Raw genomic sequence first — 25,265 nt, 5'->3', positions numbered from 1 at the left:
GGAATTGCCTTTTCTGTTTCTAGTTCTTTGACTTGTTACTTTATTAGAGTTCTTTATGTCCTTCACTATGGATCATCTGAAATTGTTTTATTTTCTGTGTATAATTCCTGTTTTCAGAAGTCTTGAGGATCAGAGAAAATGTCTAGTTCTCTGTCTTCTTAGTCACATGACCCAGAAAGGTACTTTTGAATCTCAGTAATGAGATCTGGAGCTTACTGGAAGTCAGGACAATGTCATCTGCTAATAGGAGTGTCTGCAGCACCTTACTATCAAAAGGAGATCCCTGTTCTATCCAGACTTATTTTTTATGTCACTTGGGGAGAATTAAAACAGCAGCCAAACACATCTTTTTAGTATGTCATTCCCTGTCCACATCCCATTTTGATTCCAGTAATCCCTATTATAGATACCAGACACCCAGTCACAGGAGATGTATTCCCATTAAACAACATGGATAGAAATGCAGAGACAGAGTGAAGTGGAACTGAGGAATGGCATCTTATCAGGGTGTGAACACATCCTTGAGTTAAAGCTGGGAGTATGCTAGGGAGGATTGGTCCTTGCCAAGTAGTGTCATGTCAGGAAAGGAGGTTTGGGGACTGGGTGGAGCCAGTAAGGACTAGGATTTCTTTCAGGCCACTTTCTGAGGTGACAGAGATCATGATAAATAAAGAAAGCAATGGAAGCCCTGTGCTTGTTTTGAAGTCTGCCAGAGGCTTGTTCCTTCATAAGTTACATTTCTGCCATATTCATTGTAACTGGCAAAAACCCTGACTTGAGAGTAGTCAGTCTTTTCTTGGCTCCCTCCTCGCTTCTTAATCAGAGAGATGGGGGTTAGGGAGAGAGGGAAGTTTGGAGCCTGTCACCTGTCTTCACCTTTTACACAGGCAGCCCTTGAGCACAGCCAGACATGATAGCCCAGTTTCTCTGCACCAGCTTCCCCACCTTTCTCCTCACTGGCAAAAGCCAAAAACTAGGCAGACAAAAAGTAGGGAAGTAGAAACTCAGAGTTGAAGTTATTTAGGCCACCTGAGACCTGAATTTTATGTATTTGTGGCTAGGTCAGGTTCCCTTCCCTCTCCTCAGAGGAGGATAGCATACTTTTCTACACTGAATTCTTATTCCAAAAAAGAGGGTGTTATTGTTATAAATGCAACTTTCATATCTGGATGGTACTTCACATCTAAGATCTTATCTGTTTATTTATAGTCCTGGTGACATCAGGAGAAAATAAGAATTTTTCACCTCTGTCTCCAAATAGAAGAGGAATTCAAATTCTTATGTCATTGACTTGTTCAGGACCACCCAATATTCATAGAGGTAGAACTGGAGCCCAAGTCTCTATCTCCCTGGAGAGTGAATACCTTTTCCACCATATCCTGAAATTTTTTTGTTTCTGTAATTTTCAGCCTAAAATTTCACTACAAATCATTTATTCAGAATAGTTACTTCATTGTTGGAATTCCCATTGTGGGTGTATTTGCTCCCTGGCCATCCTTTCCCATCCCTCTCCATGCTAATCACTGACACCTCTGAAATTTATAGACTTCTCTGGAGTACAGTGAAATTACATGACTTTTCTATGGTCATATTAAGGTTGGCATCTTTGTCCTTACTATACCATGTTGTCTTCCTCATGATAGCAGAAATGTAAATTGAAATACTACTTCCAGTTTTCCTCATTAAGACTAATCTGACCAGAAATAATCTGTACATGCCTGCCACATCTTACAAATCAACTGAATGTATTTTTCTGTTTTTTTTTTCAATTATTCATTAGCACAAATAATTAGGTGCCAGCAATATATGAAAAACTACTATCTTTCCATTTTACTCTTTCCTCCTCCAACTTTGCCTGGAATATTATCACTCAGCTTTGAGTGATATAGTTAAGAGGGCCATGGAAAATTTAGATCAGGATTAGAGACAGGAGAGAGATGATTTGAAAGGTATGTGGGAAAATGATAAAAAAAAATGGGAAGATCAAGTCTGGAAGAGAAAGAACCGAGGGATGACCATATAATAGTCTTAAAGGGTATAGAGGAATGCTATACAAAGGATAAATTCTGTTTCCCCTCGGGGGCAGAGTGAGAGAAATTGTGCTGACATTGGAACAGAGGGAATTTACTTCCTACATTTGTGTGTGCTTTTTAGGCTACAGAATGTTAAATGAGAGGTTGAGCCATCTCTCTTCCCTTTATAGCCGTGCTTGGGATCAGGGAATTGAACCAGAAGACATAGAGTAATCTTTCTATCTTCTAGAGAGCCAGAAGCATCACTTTTGCACCCCACAGGGACATGTTACTCCATAACTCTACTGGACATAAACGTATACCATGTCATTCTATTGGTTGACATTTGTGATATGCAGTCTTCTACACTATCCAAGAGCTTTTGCAATAGTCTAGGTGTAAGGTGATAAGAGTCTGCATCAGAGTATCTGCAGTATGAGCAGAGAGAAGCAAACCTGCATGAGAGATATTGGGAAGGAAGCAACAGACTTGACTTGGCAGCAGACTGGAAATGAGGAGTGAGTATGATAGACAATTTGAGATTGACATCAGTGTTGTGAGGTTGGGTGACTGCAAGGATGGTGGTGCCTTTGGCATTAGAAAGAGGGAAGGGTTTGGTGCAAAGAGAGAGCTGTTTTGAACATGTTGAGTTGGCAATGATTAAGGGACATTGAGTTTGAAATGTCCAGTGGGTAGTTGGTAATGCAAGGCTGGCAATCATCTGCGTAGAGATCACAATTGTACCCAATATTAATAGAAGGAGAAGAGAAGAAGTCCCATAAACCTGGGAAAACTTGTCTAAATTGATGCTAGGTGAAGTGAATAGAATTAGGAGAATGAATTATATAGCGACACCAGCGTTGTGAAGAATAACAATTTCGAAAGACTTCAGGATTCTGATCCGTGTGATGACCAGTGGCTTCAGAACACTGCTAATGAAACTTGCTGCATTCTTCCTGACACAGGGTTTGTGGACTTGAGGTTCATGTAAACAATTTTAGACATGTGTGAACTTTTACTTTTGCTTGATTTTATATTTATCACCAGAATTTTGGTGTCCTTTTTATTTGGTGGGGAAGGTAGTGCTGGTGATAGTGCCCTGCTGTCTTTCCTTCCTTTATCTGCAAAACAAATAGTCAAAAATGGATGCATCTGGAGAACAGAAGGTTCAAAGGGACACATTGACAAGTAGCATAAGCATGCTGAATTTATTATATGATTTAAAAAAGAAGGCAAGTTGCATGTAATCATGAGTCACAGTTTCACTGCTTTTCCATAGAAATTTTTTCTTTTTTTTTTTTTGATGTTACATTTAGAATTTTTTAAAAAGGAAGCATTAATTACAAGAATCCAACAGAATAAATTTTTAGATGGGTAAAACAGGAAAATACTGTAGATAAAATTTGCTGTTTGTTAAAGTCATGTGAGTTTGGTGATTGTAGAGTTAGATGCATTTTGAACTGTTTGAATGACCCAATCCAGATAGTCATTCATGGCTTAATGTTAGTTGGAAGGATCAGTGCCTCCCTAAGTGGGCAATGTCTTCCAGGCATCTATGCTTAGCCTGGTGCTATTTAGTGTTTTTTCAGTGGTTTAGACAAAGGCAAGGAGTGCAAGGCTCAAGTTTACAGTTAACATAAAACTTGGAGAGCTAGTTAACATGTCAGGTAATAAAAGATATTTCAAGCTAGAATTTGAAGCAAAATTTAGTAAAAAAAGGGATATAAATGTAAACCTGTAAATTTAATTTTTTGAACCAAAGTACAAGATAGGAGAGGTTTAGTTAGACTGAGATCTGGATGTTTTAGTATTTTGTAAGCAAGGGCAGATGTGTTTAGTTAGCCAAAAATTAATGTGACTTGTCCTATGTGTAGAGGGGCATGTTCCTTAAGAATGGAATGTTGTGTTCAGTTATGAGTCCCACGTTTTAGGAGGGACTTTAGTACACTAGAAATTTTCCTGAGGAGGTAGACCTGAATAGTGAAGGGCCTCAAGGTTATTAGGCAGTTTGAGTATCAGATGATGGAAGTAGGAAGAAGAGGAAAGGTGGGGGCTATATTTTGGAGTGTTTTAAGGATAGTCATATGGAAGAAAGATTAGATTTATTCTCCTTTTACCCAGAACACAGATAGGAAGACTTTGAGCCTTTGAGGACAGCAAAAATCTTCCCAAGATTCAGAGAGCCCTCCCAAGGATTCATGGGCTGCCCTGGGCCTTCGTTAACGTCTTCACTCGTTGAGTTGTTGTTGAGGAGATTGCCATTCAACTATGGGTTTGTCTAGATTACTTCAGAGGTGCCTCCCAATTCAGATTCTGTGGGAAAGAGAAGTGGAAGATAGGAGCTTTCAAGATTTTTCTGAGGCTTTTAATAGATCTTGCTATTAAAATAGCTCTATTAAAGTTGAACTACAGTAGCTCAAAGAGCCCCTCTCTAAAGGTCCCATCAGTCATCTTTTCAGTTTGTCTCAGTGTCATTGCATCTGGGCTCAGCATGAATGCTTTCTGAACTAGACCTTCAGATGTGGTTCAGGAGGCTAGGCATGTTTAGAGAATTTAGCTGCCCTGGATGGGCAGTTTAATTTATCCGAATGTTTTGTCCTTTACTTGGAGTTTGAAGGAGACTGTTATGTTGTTTTCCTTGTTTTGTTTATTCTCTGTCTTTCCATTCTTCTCTGAATTCTTTATATTCATCATTTTTTACACTGATGAAATATTATGTTCATGTATCACAATTTATTTAGCCAGCACCCAGTTTATGGCCATCTATTTTGTTTCAGTTCTTTTGTTCCACAAAAGGTGCCATTATAAGTGTTTGGGTGTATATGGAACTTTGCTTTTTTGCCTTTGACTGCCTTGGGCCATATTTCTAGCAAGTAGGAACTATGAATGAAGAAGTATGACAGTTTTAGTTGTTCTTCCCTGCACCACCCCCTCCTCAATCACAATTCACCTAATTCTGTGCCATTAATTTTGTTTTTAAAACATTTTTCTTCTTTTTTATTAACTTAGCAAATCTCAACAAACATAAAATACAAAAACAGCAAAGATTGCATATGAAGCCATAAACTTATATTTCATACTATAAGTGTATAGACAGTAATTTTTGGTATCAGAATTGCCTTCTTTGTGTTACCTACAAATCTCTTTTGTTTTCTTCTGTGTATTCTTTTCATGCTTTATTGACATTATTCAAAGCTAGCGTCATACCTTTACTATCTGTGTGATCCTGGGCAAGTCACTTGCTTTGTCTGCCACAGTTTGCTCAAGTCCAAAAGAGGTAGGCCTTAATAAATGCTTGTTTCTCTCTCTCCCTTCTTTGCTTCCTTTCTCTCCATTTTATCCAGCCCCCTGTCCAAGACCCCATCAAGAGCTTTCCCATGTAAAAAATGATGATAATCAAGCAAAACAAATCAGCACATTAGCTGTATCCGAAAAATGTATGTCTCTTGTGTCTTTAGTCCAGCTAAGTGGTAGGAGGTGTGCTTCATTGTGATTCATCTGAAGTTTTGATTGATCACTTCAGTGATTAGAGTTCTAAAGGTAGTATAGAGGTGTTTTCCTTTACATTGTTGTATAAAGTCTTCTCCTTGATTTGCTCATTTAACTTTGCATCAATTCATCTAACTCTTTTGAAGTTTATCTTAATCCTCCATTTCTTATGGTATAATAATATTCCACTTCTAACTTGAAGATTGATGCAACAAAAAGTGCTGCTGTAAGTAAATATTTTTGTACATGTGGATTCTTTTTTACCTCTTTGGGGGGATTATGTTATCTCTGTGGCAAAGGTTATGTGTAAAGTTTGGTGACTTCAGATATTGTTCCAAACTGCTTTCTAGCATGACCAGACCAATTCACAACTCTACCAGATTTGTTTTTGCATTCCTGCCCTCCCATATTCTCTTCAACAGTTGCCACGTTGTTCTTTTGTCATTCTTTCCAGTCCTCTGGGTGTGAAGTACACCCCTAGAATTGTAATAATTTACATTTCTCTTGTTAATGATATGAATCCTTTTTTTTTTTTAATATGTCTTGATAGCTCACTTTTTTTAAATTTGAAAACTTTCTGTTCTTTGACTACATGTTGGGTAATGACACTTGTCTTACATATTTCTTTGTAGAAATTTGCTACAAAAATTTTTTTCCAGTTAACTCCCATCTGGTTTTAACTGCATTCATTTTGCTTGTGTAGAAGCTTTTCAATTTTATGTAACAAAATTACACCTTTTATATTCTATGATCACTTCAATTGCTTGTTTACTTAAGAATTTCTTCCCCAGCCATAGGTATAAAAGGTATCTCTATCTTTTCTCCTTATGGTATTATGATTTTTTTTATATTTAGGTCATATATCCATTTGCAGGTTATTGTGGTATTTGATAGCAGATATAGGTCTAACTGTAAATTCTCGTAAGCTGCCATTCCAGTGAACCCAGAAGTTTTTGTCGAATGCGTGGTGTCCTTGGGTTTTGCCATTAATTTTCAAAAGAGAATCCAGGTGTTTTTAAATTATCTAGGGTTACAGTACTTTTGGCTTCTGCGTGGTCACCCTCCTTTGTCCCTCCCCGGCTCCCCCAACAGACTTTTTTTGTTGATTCAGACAAAAGCTAGCATTGTATAAATCACTCTCCCCATTTGCATTGAGCTCTGGGAAAGAGTAGAAATGGCACTATAACGATAGGTTTTTGGTTTTCCTCAGCACTGGTGCTGTCATTTTGGGCACAATTTATTTTTCATTCATCTCGTTCTTTGAATCTTAACCAGATAAACATAACACATTAACCTAGTTTTGTAGATGTCTTGCCAAATAGTGGTTATTTACCAGGTCTAGGTAACAATACAACTCTTTGCTGACATGAGAGTGATTATCTCCCTCTTATATGAGCCTTCCTCAGGGCTTAGGCTGGTGCTGAATTTCATCGTGACCAACACCATGGCTGTATAGGCTTCCTTGCTGCTCTTCTCATAGGGTGCTTTCTGCCAGCTGTAGGGCCCTCTGCGGCTGTTAGGTGTCTTTCGGTGGCAGATTCATTGTTCCATATTTTTATTTAATTACTTGCTTTTACAGCTCTTAGAATAAATCTAATTATCCATCTGTTATGCTACATTATGGCACTGCGGTTTGTGTAATTCTTTCTCATTGTATGATATTTGTCAACTTGACCTTGCCCTCTTCTGCAATTCTCTCCTTTCCTATGGCTCTGTGCCACCAAGAGAAATCTCTCCTGTCACTGAAAAAGCTGTACCCATTTCTGACTGTAGCTGCTTATAACTATTCCCACAAGGTTATCTGATCTTTACTTTCAATCACTTTTCCCATGAGCTCTCCCTAACTACTCTGCCCTTGGTACCAATTTTATGTGATATGTTTTATGACTTCTCCAGGGGTTATCTTTGACATGATATGAGCTTAATATGCCCAGGCAGTTTGGTTGGTGAAGTTCAAAGGGATGATCCCAGCCTGGGCTCTCTCCCTGTCAGAACTGGAACTCTTTCTTGGTTTGAAGGGAGGAAAAGCTATTGTGAATAAGGGGTACCTTTTCATGGGAGATAAAGAGAGGAGCTACTTACATACAGCTTGAGTAAATACCCATCCACTCTTCTGCATGAGCTTTGGTTTCTCACTGTATTATAGTGCCAAATCAATAATACTTGTTTATTTTTTAAAAATACATACATAGGTCATCCCAAAATCATTCTCTAAGCTTGTCCAATTTAATTTAATTAAGGTCTGACTTTACAGTGAAGGAGAGGATGTAGATATTTATGTGATGTGATTTTAGGAGCACTTGGAACGATTCTAGGATTCCCCAGATGCCCAGAAATATATCCCCCAACATCTGTCACATATATTTGAAATTCTACCCCTTGAGATACATTGCTTTAGGGTAAACATTGCTCTATCTACATGGGTTAATTTGAAAATATAATTACCCTTGCCATGGATAACATTTGGTCACTAACACATTATAAATTAGGTGATTGTCAGTCTTTCTAAAGAAAAACTTGATCTGAAAAACTCAAAACAATATGAAAGCCACTGCTGTGACTAGATGGCAGAAATAGTGTGATAGTAATTTTACCAGCTGTACCATTTTAGCAAGGGTCAGTCATGGAGAAACTGTCAGTGTCTGTGCTACTAGACTGTATAAGAGGTATTTAGAAAAGATTGCAAGCCCCACTGAGGATAAGTATGGTGCCCAGCCTAGGTATATCATGTCCATGAACTACATGGCATCCAGCTCCTTTGCCAGGTACTGTGACCCTCTTAGACAAGTCATGACAGTAATTTTTTATATTTTTCGTCAGCTGATGTATCAACAAGCATTTATGTAGGTACTTCTTGCTGCTAGGGGCTGGTAATACAGAGAGAGAGAGAGAGACAAACACTTCTTTGCTATTAAGTTTATATGCTACAAAGGGAGACAACAAGTAACATTCATGCATATGAACATACACCATAATTTGCAAGGTAATTGAATGGGGAGGGTCCCCATGACTAGGGGATCAAGTTCTGCCTCCTACAGGAAGTGGCCTTTTGGCCAAGATTTGAATGCTTACATTCAGTGAGTCGGTGGGGGGACAGAGGGCCTTTCAGACAGGGGATCCAGGTGGAAGATGGAGGTGTTTGAGAGATCACAGCAAGTGGTAGCCTGGAATAGAGGGTGCAGAAAGAGACAGTAATGGTTATTTAAGCAGTTTGCTTAGATAGGGGCTGGGTTTAAATATCAAACAGAAAGGTCTGTATTTGATTCTAGAAGGAATAGGAGTGTCCTTTGTTGTGAAGATAAGAACCTGATCTAGGAGATCAGGGTACAGACCAAGCTGAGAAAGAAGACACGAGAGAAGCCCCCTAGAAAGTGGGTAGGTTAGGGCCCTTCATTTCCATATTAAATCCACATGCACTTTAATGTCATCTTAGAATATACTGATGTGGAGGTAAAAAAAGAGATACTGCTGTTCCATTTAACAACCACATATTCAGTGTCTGCTGTGCCTACGATGGAGGGCGATGTAAGTAAAGGATATAAAAACAACTTGAAAAATAGGCCCTGCCCTTAAAGTGCTTCCAGGTTACTTTTTTATTATCCTTAATCTTATCTTTGGTCTTTGGAGGCCTAAAAAGAGAAGGGCTTGGAAGTCCACGACCATTACTCAGCCTCCCAACAAAGACATTAAAAAAAAGAAATTCCATTCAAAATTACTTACTAAGACTCTCACAGAAACAGTATAAATTCAGCTACAAACAGTCTTTATAGAAACAAAGACAAACTTAAAAAATAGGAGAGAAATTAATTGCTCATGGAAGGCTTATTCTCATATGATTAAAAATTACATCATATGATTAAAAATACTGAGATTGATTTGCAGGTTCAGGACCACACCAATGAAACTACCAAAGTATAAGCTTATAGAATGGGGTAGTATTATAACAAAGTTCTCTAAAGGTACAAAAGGTTCAGAATCTTAAAGGAAATAATGGAATAAAAGAAGGGAAAGGAAGAGGGCTAAGTACCACATCTCAAAATATTCTACAAAGCAGTAATCATCAAAGCTATTTGGTACTGGTTGAAATAGAAAAGTTGACCAGTGAAATAGATTAGTTACGTAAGATCCAGAAACAAACGATCACAGGAGCAAAATGTTCTCTGTGCCCAAGAGGACAGATTCCTGATGCAAGGCTTTACCAAGCACTGACATGAAAAGTGTTTGGAACATTGGAGGTCTGACTAGAGAAATGAAGCCCTAGAATATCTCGCCAGATAGCACAATAAACTCTAAACAGATACGTAACCTAGATGGAAAAGGTAAAGCATAAACAAATTCGAAGAGAATGAATGGAAGGAGGTACTCTTCACAGCCATGGGAAGGAGAAGAGATCTTGATAAAATCATGGAGAGGCTCACAGGAGGTCAAATGAACAAGGTTGAAGATGTAAAATTTAAAAGTTTTTACACAAACAAAAGCAATGAATTTAAAATTATCAAATTTCAATTGACAAAAGTCTTAATCTATAAGACCTATAAGAACAAAACCCAGTTTCCTATAGAATTGTGGTCAAAAGGGTATATGAACAAGTATTTGTAAAGGGAAGAAATCTATATTATCCACACCACATGAGAAAATGTTCCAGATCACTAGTTAAAAAAGAAATGCAAATTAAAACCATTGTCACATTTACCTCATACTCATGAAATTGTCAAAGGTGACAAAAAAGGGATAATGACAATTATTGGATGGAAGGTGGCAGGCTCAGATACACTGGTAGTGGAACTATGATTTGGTTAAGCATTTTGGAAAGATATTTGGAATTGAACACCAAAAATTAAAACACCAAAATTCCTTAAGCTATCCATACTCTTTGACCTGTCAATATCACTATGAAGTACATACTTCAAAGAGGTCAAGGACATGCAACTTTGAAAAGACCTTTATGTACAAAAATATTTATAGCCAAAGAACTAGACCTGTCACCTGTCAGTGGCCCAACAAATCATAGTATAAAAATGTAGTGGAATGATATTTTGTCATAAGTGAGTATAGAAGGGGGAACGGCAAAGAAACCCCAGAAGGCTAGTATGAACTGATGCATAATGAGGTGAGCAAAATCAGAACACAAATTTACACAATGATCATAACATTGTAAGGGAAAAATGCTTAGGAACTCTAAGGATTTCAGAACTCTTATCCATGCCATGACCAATTAGAACTCCACAAGACTGACGAAGAAGTATCCCAACCATCTCTTGGCAGAGAGATGATGGATTATAGATACATAAGAGAGCGTACGTTTTCAGACCTGATCAATACAGCACAAATTTGTTTTGCTTAACTATACTTATTTGTTACAAGATAGGACTTTTGTTTTGAAGGATTATGAGTTGAGCAATGATGGTGGTATAAAAGAGAAAAGAGAGAAGAGCATTGGTGAAAATAGGGAAGGGAACATGCTTCGGTAGAGCAACGCTGATGCTGGTGCTGCTACGTTTAATGAAATATGTGTATAAAACAAGCTGTAGGTGATAGATGCATTGAATAAGCAAATGTTCACATTTGTTGATTCCTTTTTTTTTTTTTTTTTTTTAAAGATCTGTCACCCACTGATTCTGGTTTCCCTAAAAGTAGAAACCTTTTCAAGTTGCCTCTTTCTTTCCAGATGTGTGGAATGCACAGATATCCCCCCTATGTGGCAAAAAGAAATCTCTTTTCTTTTCCCTCATTAGCTAAAGCTTATATTTAAGTCTTATGGATTTACTTCATGCAGGTATTGAAAACACCTTGAAACATCTCCAGGTAGTTTTTTTTTCTTAATTATTTCCTTCTCTTTGTTTTCCAAGTGTTCATTCTCTTTCTCTCTCTGGCTCTTTCCTGCCTTCATTCTCCTGTCTATCTCTGTTTCTTCTCCGTTCCTCCCCCCCCCCCCCTTTTTTTTTTAATAAATGCTTATTGACTGACTGTCTTCCTGACTTTCCCAATTTAATCCTTTTTAGCCTGCCATGTCATGGGTTAGTAGGTTCTAGTCTTTAGGGCATTACTGTTCCTTGCCATTCCATCGTTAGACTGAGGGCATTGTGGCATTGATGTCTACACTTTGTCTTTCTTCGCTTATTTTTATGTCTCTCTGACATTTGGCTCTTTTGAACATCTAACATCCCTTTTATGCTTCTCATCTTCTGTAGAAGATTGTTGTATTTTGTCCCCCACTGAATCCTCATTTTCCTTTTTTCAGATTTCTTGCTTTTTTCTTTATTGTATTTTGATCAGCATGCCCATGTAGGGCTCAGATTTATTGGGAGGTCTTTTATCTTCTTGACAGTGATTCTCAAGGCCTTGGTCTAAGAGGCTTGGTTCTGACTCAGGCCACTGCCTGCACAGGACAGAAGAAATTTTGGCTTGATATGTACCTTACAGATATTCTGATATAATCTTAAAACAATCTGTTCAGTGTATCAGAAAATGAAGAAAGGTGTGATCAGATTCCATGCCTTTTTCTGAGGTACAGAAAGCTTCTTAGCCTATTAAAAAAAAAGTAATCATTTTGATTTCTTAGGTGCAGCAACATTTTGTACTTTTTCAAAATATTTTCACATCACATCCATTATTTCATGAGAGCCTCACTGTTAGCCTGTGTGCCAGGCAGAACTGGTATCATTGTCTTATATTACAGATGAGGAAACCACAGTTCTGTGGTCTGTGGAGCCAGGCCAGCATCCAGGTGTGCTAATGCCTTATGGATCTGCTTTCTCATTACTCTGTTTTGCATTCTCAGCAACTCCTTCAGCACCAGGAATTTAGAGACACTATATGCAGGGTCTTTGAAACTACAGAAAAAATAGTAGGGATGTAAATGTTAATTTGAGAAGATAAGATACATGAAAAAAACATAAAAAGTATACAAAAAGAAACATGACTACAGGTTCATATATTTTATTTCCTCAAAGGCTCTGCTATAAGAAGAAGCCATAGATCTGATTTAATCTATGCTCCTCATTTTGTAGATGGGGAAACTGACACTTTAGAGAGGGAAAAATAAATGGTTAATTAGGTATGGCCTAGATTCTTGTTTAGAAGAATAGAATATAACATAGATGAACATAAACTGAAATAAATCATTGTATGTATAAATATGTAAAGCTCAGGAATGGGCCGGGCAAAAATAAAGCTATGTTCAGGTAATGTTAAGTTGGGTATGACTGGCAGGAACAGACAGCCTAGTCGAGAAGTGAGTGAAGGTAAAGGGAGGTCAGTTAGAGGGTCTTGGAAATTGATGTGAGGTGTTTAGGCTTGATTAACCATCTAGTCCAATCTCTCCAGTATACCCAAGAAGGGGTTACCTAGCTTTTGCTTAGAGACTTCCAGTGAGAAGTAATATACTTTCTCTCCACTTTGGGATAGTTTTAATTGTTAGGAATTTCTTCTTCAACTCAAGCCTAAATCTTCTCCTTTACACACCTTGCTTCCCAGTCTTCCCTCCAGGGCCAAGCAGAACCTTCATCCCTCTCCCCATGACAACTCTTTAGTTGTCACCAAAGATAGTCATCTCACATTTGCTAATACCAGCTAAACATTCCCCATTCCCCCAAGCCATTCCTGTATAACATGATCTTAGAGCTTTTTGCCATCCTGAGGACTCATCTCTGGACTCTCTCCCCCTTATTCCTGTCCTTCCTCATATCTTATCAGAACTGCCCACAGTACTCTTGCTACAGTCTGGCCAGGGCAACACGCAGTGGGATTATTGTTTCCTCAGTCCTGGACATTAGGAATGCCCTTGTGTAACAGATGATGTTTATCTAAAACCTGGAAGCTTTGAATCCATTCATCCTTACACCTGTTTCTTGACTTTAGTGATATTACAAAAGTCTTCAGGTATTTGGATGCTTGACCTCAGGACACATGGAGGAAGAGTGCATTGAAGATTGCAGTGCTTCCCTTTTAGGATTACTTAAAGCTTTCCTAGCAGTTAGTGGGCTGCTGCTTAGGAAAGGTTTTTGGGAAGAAGCTCAAATTGGGAATTTCATAGAAGGTATTTTGTTCAGGTACAACAGTTAGAATTGAAAGAGAAGCCCTCTGAGTTCATAGAAGATAAGTGTGCTTTACCATACTTCTCTCGCCTTCATCTCTCTGCTCCTTGCACCAGCATGATGGATCCCCAGTTTCCATAGGATCCTTGCTCATAAATCCCCATTCTGTGTGCACCTCCCTAGTCTAGGTCAGCTAACGATCACTTAGTTTTTACGAAGGCATGATTCCTGAGAAACTACACCATAAAGGCCTAAAGTGAAAGCAAGAAAGACCTAATGCAAGCAGCCGATGACCAAGAACCCTCGAAGGAAGGACATCTGCATGGTGGTTAAGTTCGTTCTGTGGCCTGTCATTTTTCTCCCTGGCTTATGTAAATGAAATCTTTCCTTTCCCAGATGTCACTGAACCTTAGATTTAGGTCTGGAGGGGACCTCGGCCATCTTCCAGCCTTCAATCTTCCAAGAGATCTTCCATCAACCTTCTCCCCCTCGCTTCCCCCATCATTTTATGTTTGTGGAAAACAGTCTCAGGGGTCCTACATCATATTATGTCACAGAGATGGAAATTTACCCCCTCTCCCCCAACCAAGTCCTCTGACTCCGGAGACGGGATCCTCCCCCTGCCCTAGAGGCCAGGCCCCAGCACTACCAGTGGAATCTGTTTGGCTCAGCCAGCATCCCCACCCCTACCCTGAGCCACATTTTATGTTGTGTCTGGGGCCCATTTGCAGGCAGCCGAAAACTGCTGCGTATTTGTCACTTTGCACTTGAATTGTTTTAATGTTTTTCCTTTAAACGTGCAATCTAAAATTTAGATAGACAGGTTTTACCTGACACTAAAATCTTTTGTTGCCCTCTATTCAAGTTGTAGAGTTCTCTCTTTTGAAAAAAGCAACAATCACTGAATCTTAAACAAACCATTTTACATTTTGCTGTTAACCATTTTATTATTGTCACTTTTTAATTATTTGGTGCCAGAATCATTTCAGCAGTGGGCCATTTATACGTCATCTCAGAAGCATGATAGGTTCTGCAGAGTATGATTCTCAGTATTTTATTTGAAAATGAGAAGTTTTTACTTGCCTCCCATTGGGGGAAAATATCATATAATTTCACATTATCTCTCTCACCCCATCTAATACATTTTGATCTCATTAAGGTCTTTTTCTCTAAGAAGTACCTTCCCAATGATCTACACTTCTTCTCTAGGCTGTTAATATAAGAATCTCTGACCCACCCCTCCCTCTTGATCAAAAATTTTTTCCAGGGAAATGCTTTATGGATATCTCCTGAAACCTCTCACTTCCCAATGACATATCTCACCTCCTCTTCTAATTTTTATAGAATCCTCTCCCTTGCAACAAAGAGTACGTACAGTCAAATGAAAATAAATCAGTCCATTGACCAATTTTTGTACCTTATTGTACCCTTTGTACCTATTGTATTTTGTACCTTACCCCTGCAGTCCATTTGCCCTCTGAGAAGGTAGAAGGCAGGTTTCAGCATCCTCTACTTGATATTACTGTTGGTCACTGTTCTGTTTAGTTTCCTAGTAGAGCAGGTTTTCTCAGATTAATCTTAATTTGTCTTCTTTACCAGTACAGGCAGTCAGTAAGCTTTTGTTAAGCACCACACCGCTACTATATGCCAGGCACTAGACTAGGCACTGTGGACACACACAAAAATATGGAACAGTCATTCTTTCTAGAGGCTTGTCTTCTGTTAATGATGAACATGATGGACAATTTTTAGAATAATTCTATAAAGAACTGTTCTGAGACCACTTTCTGGCACAAGAGAGTTCCTTCTGGGAGGACCTTGGATTCCCCAGTGATCCTTGCTTTCTACAGCTGGGCTCCCAGTGCCCTCCTTCCCCAGTGTAAGTATGATGCTCAGTGGGTTAAGTCCTTGTCTGAGCACCCAATATATGTATAAGGAAAGGCCAAAGGGCCAGCCAGGGATGTTGGAGAAAACCCCTTAATGAGTTCAGGTGCTGGGAATAACATGTAAACAATAGGAGTCTGTTCAATGCAAAGCTTTATTGCAAGCAGTGGGGAAGAGGAAGAAGGGGAAACAGGAAAGGGGACCTAGACTTTCCTCATGTAAATGGCAGTGCTGCCTCGGAAAACGCAAAGACACAGGCTCATTCAGCAGAAAGGGGGTGCTCCAAATCCCTTCTGAGGATGAGGTTCTTACACTATGATTTTGAGTAACTCCCCCCCCCCCCCCCATCGGTGGCTGAGCTACATTTCAGGAGTCAAGGCAAAATATTTTTGGGGTTTTTTTTTTTTTATCAGGGAGAAAAACATGTTGACAGTAGACAGAATTTTATTTGGGACACACAGTTATACTAACTTTCAGAAGTATTACTGTCAGTATTTTTCCAGGAATACATTCTATAAGCTTACAGCCTACTTTAAGGGAACGTTGTCATGGTGGGCTCATGACCACCAGGCCTAATCTTATAACAAGAACAAGTACAAATAAAAAAGCTGTTAAATCCACAGCATTTGGAGAAGGAGGGACATGAGCTGTTGGGAATTAGGAAGGCCTTGTGTCAATAGTGCTGCTTGAGCTGTAATGGGAAGGAAGAGAGTGCATGGGTGGGGGGGGGGTGTGCATTCCAGGCATGAGGGGTGACTAGTGCAAAGGATTCCTTTTCGGCTATCTCACTTGGAAATCTTGTTGGCTCTCACGGGTTCAGTATTATCTCTATAAGATGATTGTCAAATCTCATTTATCCAGCTCTCACTTTTCTCTTGACTTCCAGTCTTGCATCAAATAACTGCCTTTTGGGCATTTCATATTGAATGTATATATCTCAAAATCACTGTTTTCAAACTGAATTCATTATTTCTTCCTTTAAATCCTCCCATCTTCCTATCTTCCCTGTTACTGTCATCCTCTCCATCACCCAGCTGTGCTCCAGCCAGGTGCCATCCCAGCCCTGCTCCACTCACTTGTCTTTAGTCACACACACCCTGCTTGTTGCCAGGCCTTGCCATTTCTACCTACACCACATCTTACCCAGTTGTTCTTGGTTCAGGCTTTCATCCCCTTATGTATAGGCAATAGTTCATCTCCTGGCCTCATCTTCTCCCACTCCAGTCCCACTCGACTGCCAAGAGGATTTTCCTAAAAGATGGCTGTGACAGTGTCACTCTCTCCAACTCAGTAAAACTCCTATGGCTTCCTCTTACTGCCAAGAGAAAATATAAAATCGTGTTTGGCTTTTAAAGCCCTTCCCAGACTATCTCCTTCCTGTTCCATCCTTCTTAACCTTTTGCTCCCCTACATACTCTGACATTCCTCAGACACTGAAATTTCCCCATCTCAAACATCTCTCAGTACCTTTTCACTGGCTATTTTCTGTGTCTAAAATGTGCTCTCCCTCCTTAACACCAGTCTAGCTTTTTTCAAGATTCAGCTTCAATGCCATCAACTGCGAGACTTTCCTGTTCCCCCCCACTGCTCGTATTCTCCCTCTGAGGTCATATCTGTACCATCATTATTCCCTGTATTGTATGTCTGTACTGGTTTGCATTTTGTCTCCCCCACTAGAATGGGAGTTCCTCAAGATCATTGACCGTGTTTTGTTTCTTTTCTTTGCATCCTTGGCACATAGTAAGTGCTCAATAAATACTTATTATCTCTGCCTATCATGTAAGCTTTAACTTTTGCTAAATATGTATAACTGTTGTAAATTTTATTCTTCTACTGCCTATAGAAATGGTATCTGTACTGATAGAGAATTGTTTTGAGCATTCCCCAAATAAGTACTGTGAGAACTTGAAGAAGGTCATGGTCAGTAGAAACGACTAAACGTAATCTCCATTTCCCTTTATATTCTCATTATTTCCATCAGACTGAAACTCCTTCATAAATACTTTCCCCAGGCTAACCACTTTTGCAAAGAAAATTGCATCTTGAAAAAGGTTACTGCCAAAATGAGCTAGCATGCTGAATATTTCTTCCTTCAAGTCAAGTCATCAAAATCTTCTACTTGTTTTCCAAAAAGGATGAATGTTCCTTTAGCAACCCAAGGTATTTCAGGTCTTCCATACAGGGGCTTTTCTCCCCTCTCCACGTTTAATCCTTAGTGCCTGATAACTGACGATGTAGGTGTATGTACTGCATTGGTATGTGTTGACTAGCTGATTGCTCAGTCTCAGAACTGAAAAAAGGATATCTGTCTCCCTGCCTTTTGGTACCAGGGTTCCTCTTTAAGCCCTGGTAGGTGGTGGTTCTTAGAGATCTCAGCTAATCATAAGCTCCTCTTGTTCAGCCAGTTTGTCCCATGTCGTGGATCAAGGGGCACAAAGCAAGATCTGACCTTCATGTTTCAGTGCTGAAGAAAAGAAAGAAATTTTCTCTCTTCTCAAATCCCCCTTTGGAACATATACAAATAGAGACGCCTATAATGGAGCAGAGATGATGCATCTGTGTGGCTATTTCAGACCCTTGTCTAATACCTGGTGTCCAGAAGCAGCACGTGGTACCAGGAAAAAATTTATGGTTTCAACATGAGACAATCTATGATAATAACAACCAACCAGTGTTTCGCTCTTTCCCCGTGAGAAATGGGTTTTTTTTTAATGCTAGTGCCTGCTTTTCAGAACTAATTGTTCACAAAGATCATTGCAAATACCAGTGATACACGTATTTGGATGGTTCACCATATTGTTCACCATATTTAAACTGTCAAGATCCTTAAATGTCTGAGCAAAGCCCAAGCAAACAAAGGATATTTTCGGGACTTATTATGTATGTTCTGCAGCAGAAAAATTCTGTCGTCTATATGACTTCCAAGTCCTTTAAACTAAGTATTTCAGTGTTGTCGTTTTCAGCCATAGACCTTCCCACGATCGTTGCTTTTCCATTTGCTGTTGAAGAGACACCTCATTCATAAACATTTCTGCAATTGTGTGGCAAGAACCAGATAGACTGTGATGAATTGCATTGGCTTTGCGTGTTCAGGGACTGAGCATGTACTACAGACTCTCACGAATCAGAGGGCTGGGAAATGCCAGCTGAGATCCTGGGAAGTCGGGATAGTTTTTCCTCAACCTTGAAAAAAGGCTAGTTTGAAAGGTGCTCAACACACTCATGCCTTGGAGCAGCTGTGCCTGCTCCTGCTCCCAGAATCCCTTCTTACTGTGAGGCAGCCAGCACATCATTGTCACCTCTGTGCCCCATCCCAGCAACAACAGACAGTGAGTTTTTCTGGGTCCTTTAGCCCAAGCAGGATAAGTCATAAGCAGGATAAAAAAGCTCTTGCTGTGTGGTCTTAATAATTTGGATAATGCATGCAAAAATCCCATACTCCCTTTTACTTACTTTCATTTTTCCCCCTTCACACTACCTGAGGAAATCACTTTTAATACAGTCTTGCAATAACTCTAGAGACAAATAATATTTTTTTCTCTCCCCTTTTTTCCACCACACCCTTTCCTTTAGCCAGATCCAATTGACTGCTTTGATCCATCTTCCTAAATCTTTCTCTAGATCCTTAATTGTTTGTCCCTCCTGAATTTCCTCTATGCTGGTTCTGGTTGACTGAAATGAGGAGTCTAGATTTGAAAGGTCGTCCTCAGTGGGAAGGTGGCAAATCAGCCTCCTTCTCCTCCGTGTCCTTACTTGATCAGGATCTCCTGGCTAAGGCCTTTGGGACAAATGAACTGTGCTGTCCTGGCAGGAGATTCTTCCTTCTGAGAGAGTCAGAAGGAAGTAACTGGCAACATCATATGCCACTTGGGATCAGGACTGCTTTCCCTCCCTTTTCCTTGTTTCTGAGGAGGGCAGTTGCATCCTGTCTCTCCTCTGTAGTTTGGCTGGAAGATTACATCTTTTCCAGTTCTGAGCCTAAAAGGACAGAGAAGCTTTCTGTGTGTCTTGAGTTAGGACCAGACAGGCCTGGCAGTGTAGGGATAGGGGTGATCATGGGCCATATAGGTATATATGTATGTCTGCACACTTGCATATGTGAGGGTGTGTGTACACAGACAGACAGTGAAGGGAGATCAGGAAAGGCTTTGTTTAAGAGATGATGTCTGAGCTGGGACCTGAACAGAACTGGTGATTCCAGGAAGCAGAGAGAGAGGAAGGAGAGTATTCATTCCAGGCCTGGGCAGAAGCTGGCTTAGAGAGAGGAGACAGTGTCTTGAATGCAACTGTAAAAACTAGTTATGGGAGCAGGGGTGAGTGAGGGTGGGGGGAGTCCTGTTGCACGTCCCCACCCCCCATAGATCCACTCTTATTCCTGTGCTGAGATAAGGAGTGAGCTGACCATCGTGCCTGGAATTAGTGAAGGGAAGTTGGAGCCAGGCTGTGAAAGCCATTAAATGGCAAGGGAATTAATTTATTCTAGAGAGAAAGGAGAGCTGCTGGTGTTTCCTGAGTAGAAAAGTGGCCTGGTCTGACTTGTACCGAAGCCTAGTTCTGTGACATTGGGCCTCCCCTGGAATCGGTGATCTCTGTGGAGGGGCCTGTGAATACCAGTCCCACCCAAGACTGATGGGCTGTGTGACCTCAAGCAAGCTCTTGCCTGTCTTAGAGTTCTTCACAAATGGGTAAACTCTATTTGTACCCCTCCTTCACCTGTGTATTTTGAGGGTACATCTGGTAAGCCTTTAAAGCACAATGCAAGGTGGTGTTATTATTATATTTCCTAAGTTCTAACGTTTTATGATCTCGTACACACATAAATAATTATGAGACGAGACTGTGTGATGTGTGCTGTAGGAAAAGTAAAAGCAAAGTGCACCGGGAACCCAGAAGGAGAAATCATTCTTGATGGAGAGGGACAGCTATGTAGAGGAGGTAGTTTTTAAACTGGGTCTTACATGATAAACAGGATCTGGGAAAGTGTCAGGGGGGGCATTCGAGGTTGTGAAATCAGCCTGGACAGAGGTGAGACACCGTTCTACAGACCAGAGAAATTACAGGTCTGGTGCTGCTCCTTCTCCCTCTTTCTCCCATAATTCTCCAGCCAATCCACAGATATTTGCAAGGCATTTTATAATTTTCAAAGTGCGTTCCCATATTATTTCCTTTTATTCTCAAAAAGAACCCTATGAGAGAGGTATGAAAAACATTTTTATCGCTGATTTTACAGCAAAGATCCATAGGGATAGGTGTGCATGTGACAGTGAGACCCCCAAAATTGTAGTCGAAGAGCTAGGTTCCTAACCTTCCCCATCCCCACCAACCAAGACAGCCTCTAGTAGCCCCCTTTCTATTCTCAGATCCCATTTTCAGGGTATGCCACACCAATTTTCCCTTCTCTAAGAGCTTCTCCTGTCCTCTGCCCTGAATTTCATTCTTAGCAGACTTATAGGCTCGGACAGAGAGCCTTGTATGTTGTCTCTTAAAGTGCCTTCTCTCTATTCCAAAGGACAATAAATGATGAGTCTCCTTGGTGGCATTTCCAAAGTTCTTGTTTGCCCCTTCCTTGGAAAATAGTGTTTGATGTCTATGTAAATCACTCAGCTGGGCTGCTCTCTTTCCTGACTTGACTTGTATTGGGTGAGCATCTTTCAGGCACAGGGTGGCTAAGAGGGCCCTAATTAGCTCTTGCTTTGATTAAAAACATTTTGATTTTTGATTCATTGGAGTAGGGGGAAGCAGGGATGGCTTGGCCCATACTCTTCTGCCTCCCCTGGTGGGCACCAGCACGTTCAGGTCCTGGTCTCTTCAGACCTTGCCCCATAAGTTACATGCGAAACATCGAGGCTGTGCCTTGACAGTCTAACCTAACTGCCCTTCTCTCTATTCCTCACTCCCTCAAGATGGTCCATCTCCCATCTCTAGGTCTTTGCATTCTCCATCCCCCATGCCTAGAAGTCCCTCTTTCCTTTCCACAGTAGAGAAGAGCTACCTCTCTTCCTTTAAGATGCTGCCTGGGCTCCATCTTCTGCATGAAGAGCCAGGGCCTCCCTTCACAAACTGCCTTGTATATCTTTGTATTTATTCATTTTATGTTTCTTCCATGTTGTGTGTGTGTGTGTGTGTGTGTGTGTGTGTATATATATATGTAATTTAACTACACACATTCATATATATATATATATATGACAGACACACACACATTAAAATGTGTGCTCCTTATGAGTAGTGATTGTTTTCATCTTTGATGTGTCCCTAGGGTCTAATAGTGCCTAGTATACACTAGGTGCTTAATAAATACTTGTTGCTGAATTGACTAGATCCTTGTTTACCTGTTGGGTGGGAAGGCTGCTCTAGGAATACATGAAGAAATGGAGAAGTCACCATCTCCTCTTTCTCCACTTACAGTAACCCCAAGGTCCAGGTTGAGGCTGTAGAAGGTGGTGCTCTCCAGAAGCTGCTGGTTATCTTGGCAACTGACCATCCTTTGGCTGTGAAGAAAAAGGTACCTTGTCCCTGTCTCCTTCTGGCTTTGTCCTCTGTCCTCAGTGGTGAGAAAGGGGAAGGTTGGCATCTGGCACAAGTGGCATGTGCTTAAGAAGTGGGGAGTTAGGTTGGGGAGATGTAGGCCTCCTCTCATGTTTAGGGTGTGCTCAGAGGGTGATGTTCTGGGCCCATTGGGGAGCAGGTACAGTTTTTCTGAGCAAGCTCTCACCATCAGGAGATGTGTGCCAGCCCTGGCAGTACCCGAGTCTCACCTGCCCTGCTGTCCACAGGTGCTGTTTGCTCTGTCCTCGCTCCTTCGGCACTTTCCCTACGCCCAGCAGCAGTTCCTGAAGCTGGGAGGCCTGCAGGTACTGAGGAGCTTGGTTCACGAGAAGGGCATGGGGATGCTGGCTGTGCGTGTGGTCACACTGCTCTATGACTTGGTCACTGAAAAGGTGAGCGTTATCCCTGGCTCCTCCTCCTCCACAGCTGGGATCTCCTTCCACTTTGTACTGAGGCAGCGTAAGATCGGGGAGTCCTCGGGCGTGGGCTGTTGGGCAGGCAACTTCCTGTCTCTGGGCCTCAGCTTCCTTAAACAGTGCGTATCTGCATGGTACTTTATGGTGTGCAGAGTGCTTTATATGGGTTACCTTGTTTGATTCTCAGTATGCCTGAGAGAAGGTTGCTGTTATCATACCGTTTTACAGATGAAACTGAGGCAGACAGGTTATGTGACTTGCCCAGGGTCACACAGTCAAGGTCACTTTTGAACTCAGTTTTTTTGACTCCAGGCCCAACCCCTGCTGTCCTGTGCTGTCTCCTCTGCCAGCTGCCTTGCCTCCTGATGTGCACAAGATTGGCATTAGATGGGCTCGAAGGGCCCTCCCACGTCAGTCCTATGCTGTGATGCTTAATGCCAGGCTCTCCTCTCTTGCTTTTGTTTGAGAAGGCTCTCTAACAGAGATGGTGCTTGGGAAGCTGAGGACACCCAGGCAAATGACTGCTTGGTTTTATGGCATCCCTTTTGAGGTGCCTCGAGGAGATGAGAGCCCTCCCCCCGGGAGAAGTCGCTCAGTCATATGCAGGAGTCAGGGCCCAGCCAAAGGGCTATAGCTGCCAGAGAATTTCAGCATATTCCAGGACAAGAATTTTCTTACAAACCTCATTAGATGAGTTGCCGGAAGATGAGGGGCAGTCAGGTTTTGGGGGGGGTCAGTCTGCTTTTCTAGTTCTAGGAACTGTATACAATCCTGTAGGCTATGTCTGACCTAAGTGAATTAGTGCTTGAGGGGAAGGGGCCTCTCCGTCCACCACCCGACCTCTCTGTTGTACTGGGGCCATTGCAGACTGAAGAGCTCCAGGGTACGATGGGGCCTTCTCTGTCCCGTCTTGTCCTACACTTGGCCACTTTAGGGACACAGCCACCAGGATTCCTTCTTCCTTTTCCCTTGGATGCTCAGCCACCCCTCCCTCACCCAGTATCTCCATCCCTCACATCCCTTCTTGGGTGTCTGTATCTCCCCTCCCAGGAGGGAACTTATCAGTGCTCCATGCCTGCCCCATTGAGGCTTGAGGGGGATATTTATTCTGGGTTTGTGAAAGAAGGACTGAAGGTCATTAGAACATGTTTGAGGAATATCATAGATTCCTCTCCCCAAGGATGCTAATTTGGGCTTTGTTGGGTACTCTCCTGTTGCAGGGGCTGGGGGAATTTGACTGTGCAATCTCTCTGGGTGCTGGAGCTGCACAGGACCCAGAGGGTTGGGATTCTCACCACCTCCGTGACATTGGGCAGGTCATTTAACTTCCCTGCAAGGATTCGTCTAGTCTAGCTGCAGACCTCTGGCTTGATGAGCCTGTGACGGATCTGAGTAAGTTAAAGAGTTAGAAGTGATGACTGGAGACCCAGGCGCTGGGTGCGATTCTTCATCGGTCATTTTAAAGTCTGAGAAATAGATCAATAAATAATAGAGTGAAGTGGGCTGGTGGAGCAGAACTCAAGCTGTCCAGAGAATGGACATGGCTCTCTTAGGGCTTCTCCCAGTGAGGGCCCTCTCTTCTAACACGCTGTTCTGGGTCATTTGATCAAGTCAAGCCCTGTGCTTCTTACGCAGGAGATAAGAGAAGACTGCTGCTCCACCCAGGAGGCCATGCTCTTCCTCCTCTTCCCCAGGGAGGACCACCGCCTCTGGGCTTTCCCCCTTTCTTGGCTCTCCACTGAAGCTGGAGACCTATCATCTTCCATAATAACAAACAGACGTGAGGTGTTCTAATCTGATTAATAAAGTGTGTACATAGTCATTATCACAGCAGGGGGTCATCCAAGTCCAAGGACTTGTTCTTAAAGGCACCTTCCCTCTTCCCACACCCCTCCCCCCACCTCATCCTCCTTTTCTGGCTCTTACATTGAACTGACAATTGTCAGTACACTCTGACCGTCCATGTCAGTCCCCCTCCCCCCAACTCTCTTCTCTGGAGCTCCCTCCTTAGGGGAGGATAGGAGGGGCCTGTCCAGGACCAGGCCAGGGAGGGAGGCAGAAGTCTTTGCTCAGGTGCCTGAGCTTTCTCTGGGGCCCAGCTGGCTGGCACACGTATGAGCATGTGATGTGTAATTACATCAGGGTAAACTCATCTTCATTCTTGGACAAGTCACTCAGGGTGGTTCGGAGGCAGTGTATCTCTGTATGTGAAGGACGGCATATTATTTTTAAACTGATAGCAGATTCATAATCAATTCTTCCTTGTTTATAAGTGAAATTTTTTTTTCTTCAGTTTTCTACCTTCTTGGCCTTACAAATGTAAAATTTCCCCATATTTTGATGCCTTGGCTAGCTGGGCTAACTGGTGACTTGCTGACTTTGTGTCCCTTTCTGCTTTTCCTCCTCTTCCCTCTGGTGCAGATGTTGGTGGAGACTGCTGAGCGTGGCCGGGATCCCCCCGAGGAGAAAGTGCAGCAGTACCGCCAGGTGGAGCTTATGCCAGGACTGCAGGAGCAGGGCTGGTGTGGCATCGTTTCAGGGCTGCTGGGGCTGCCAGAGCATGACATGCGGGAGAAAGTGCTACGGACTCTGAGTGCCCTCCTGACCCCATGTCGGGACCGTTACCGCCAAGATATCCTCCTCAGCAGCACCCTCCAAGGCTTACGGGACGAGTATCAGGAGCTGGCAGCTCTGGAGCAGCAGGACGGGGAAGAGAATGGCTACTTCCAGGAGATGCTGGGCACCATCAATGGCTTCATCCAGGAGCTCCGATGAGCTCCCCCTTGGGGCACTCTTGTGGGTTGAGGGAAAGCTTCCAGTGCTGCCATGGGTGTCCTGCTGACTCTGTATTGGCCATTAAATGGAGGTGTTGAAAGTTG

General features: G+C 41.7%; 1 protein-coding gene across 5 annotated transcripts in view; it reads left to right on the top strand.

Annotated features, from left to right (window-relative positions):
• SIL1 (SIL1 nucleotide exchange factor) overlaps positions 1 to 25,265 on the top strand; it is a 260,982-nt gene extending 235,717 nt beyond the window's left edge. For all 5 annotated transcript variants that reach the window (XM_072630421.1, XM_072630425.1, XM_072630424.1 and 2 more), the window contains 3 exons: positions 21,830 to 21,926; positions 22,198 to 22,362; positions 24,808 to 25,265. In XM_072630421.1, coding sequence (XP_072486522.1) covers positions 21,830 to 21,926; positions 22,198 to 22,362; positions 24,808 to 25,161 — 616 coding nt within the window. In that variant the 3' untranslated portion in view covers positions 25,162 to 25,265. The remainder of the gene's footprint in view (positions 1 to 21,829; positions 21,927 to 22,197; positions 22,363 to 24,807) is intronic.

The sequence above is a fragment of the Notamacropus eugenii genome, chromosome 1 (genome assembly GCF_028372415.1).
Source record: "Notamacropus eugenii isolate mMacEug1 chromosome 1, mMacEug1.pri_v2, whole genome shotgun sequence".
NCBI lineage: Eukaryota > Metazoa > Chordata > Mammalia > Diprotodontia > Macropodidae > Notamacropus > Notamacropus eugenii.
This window is presented reverse-complemented; position numbering and strand designations above follow the sequence as displayed.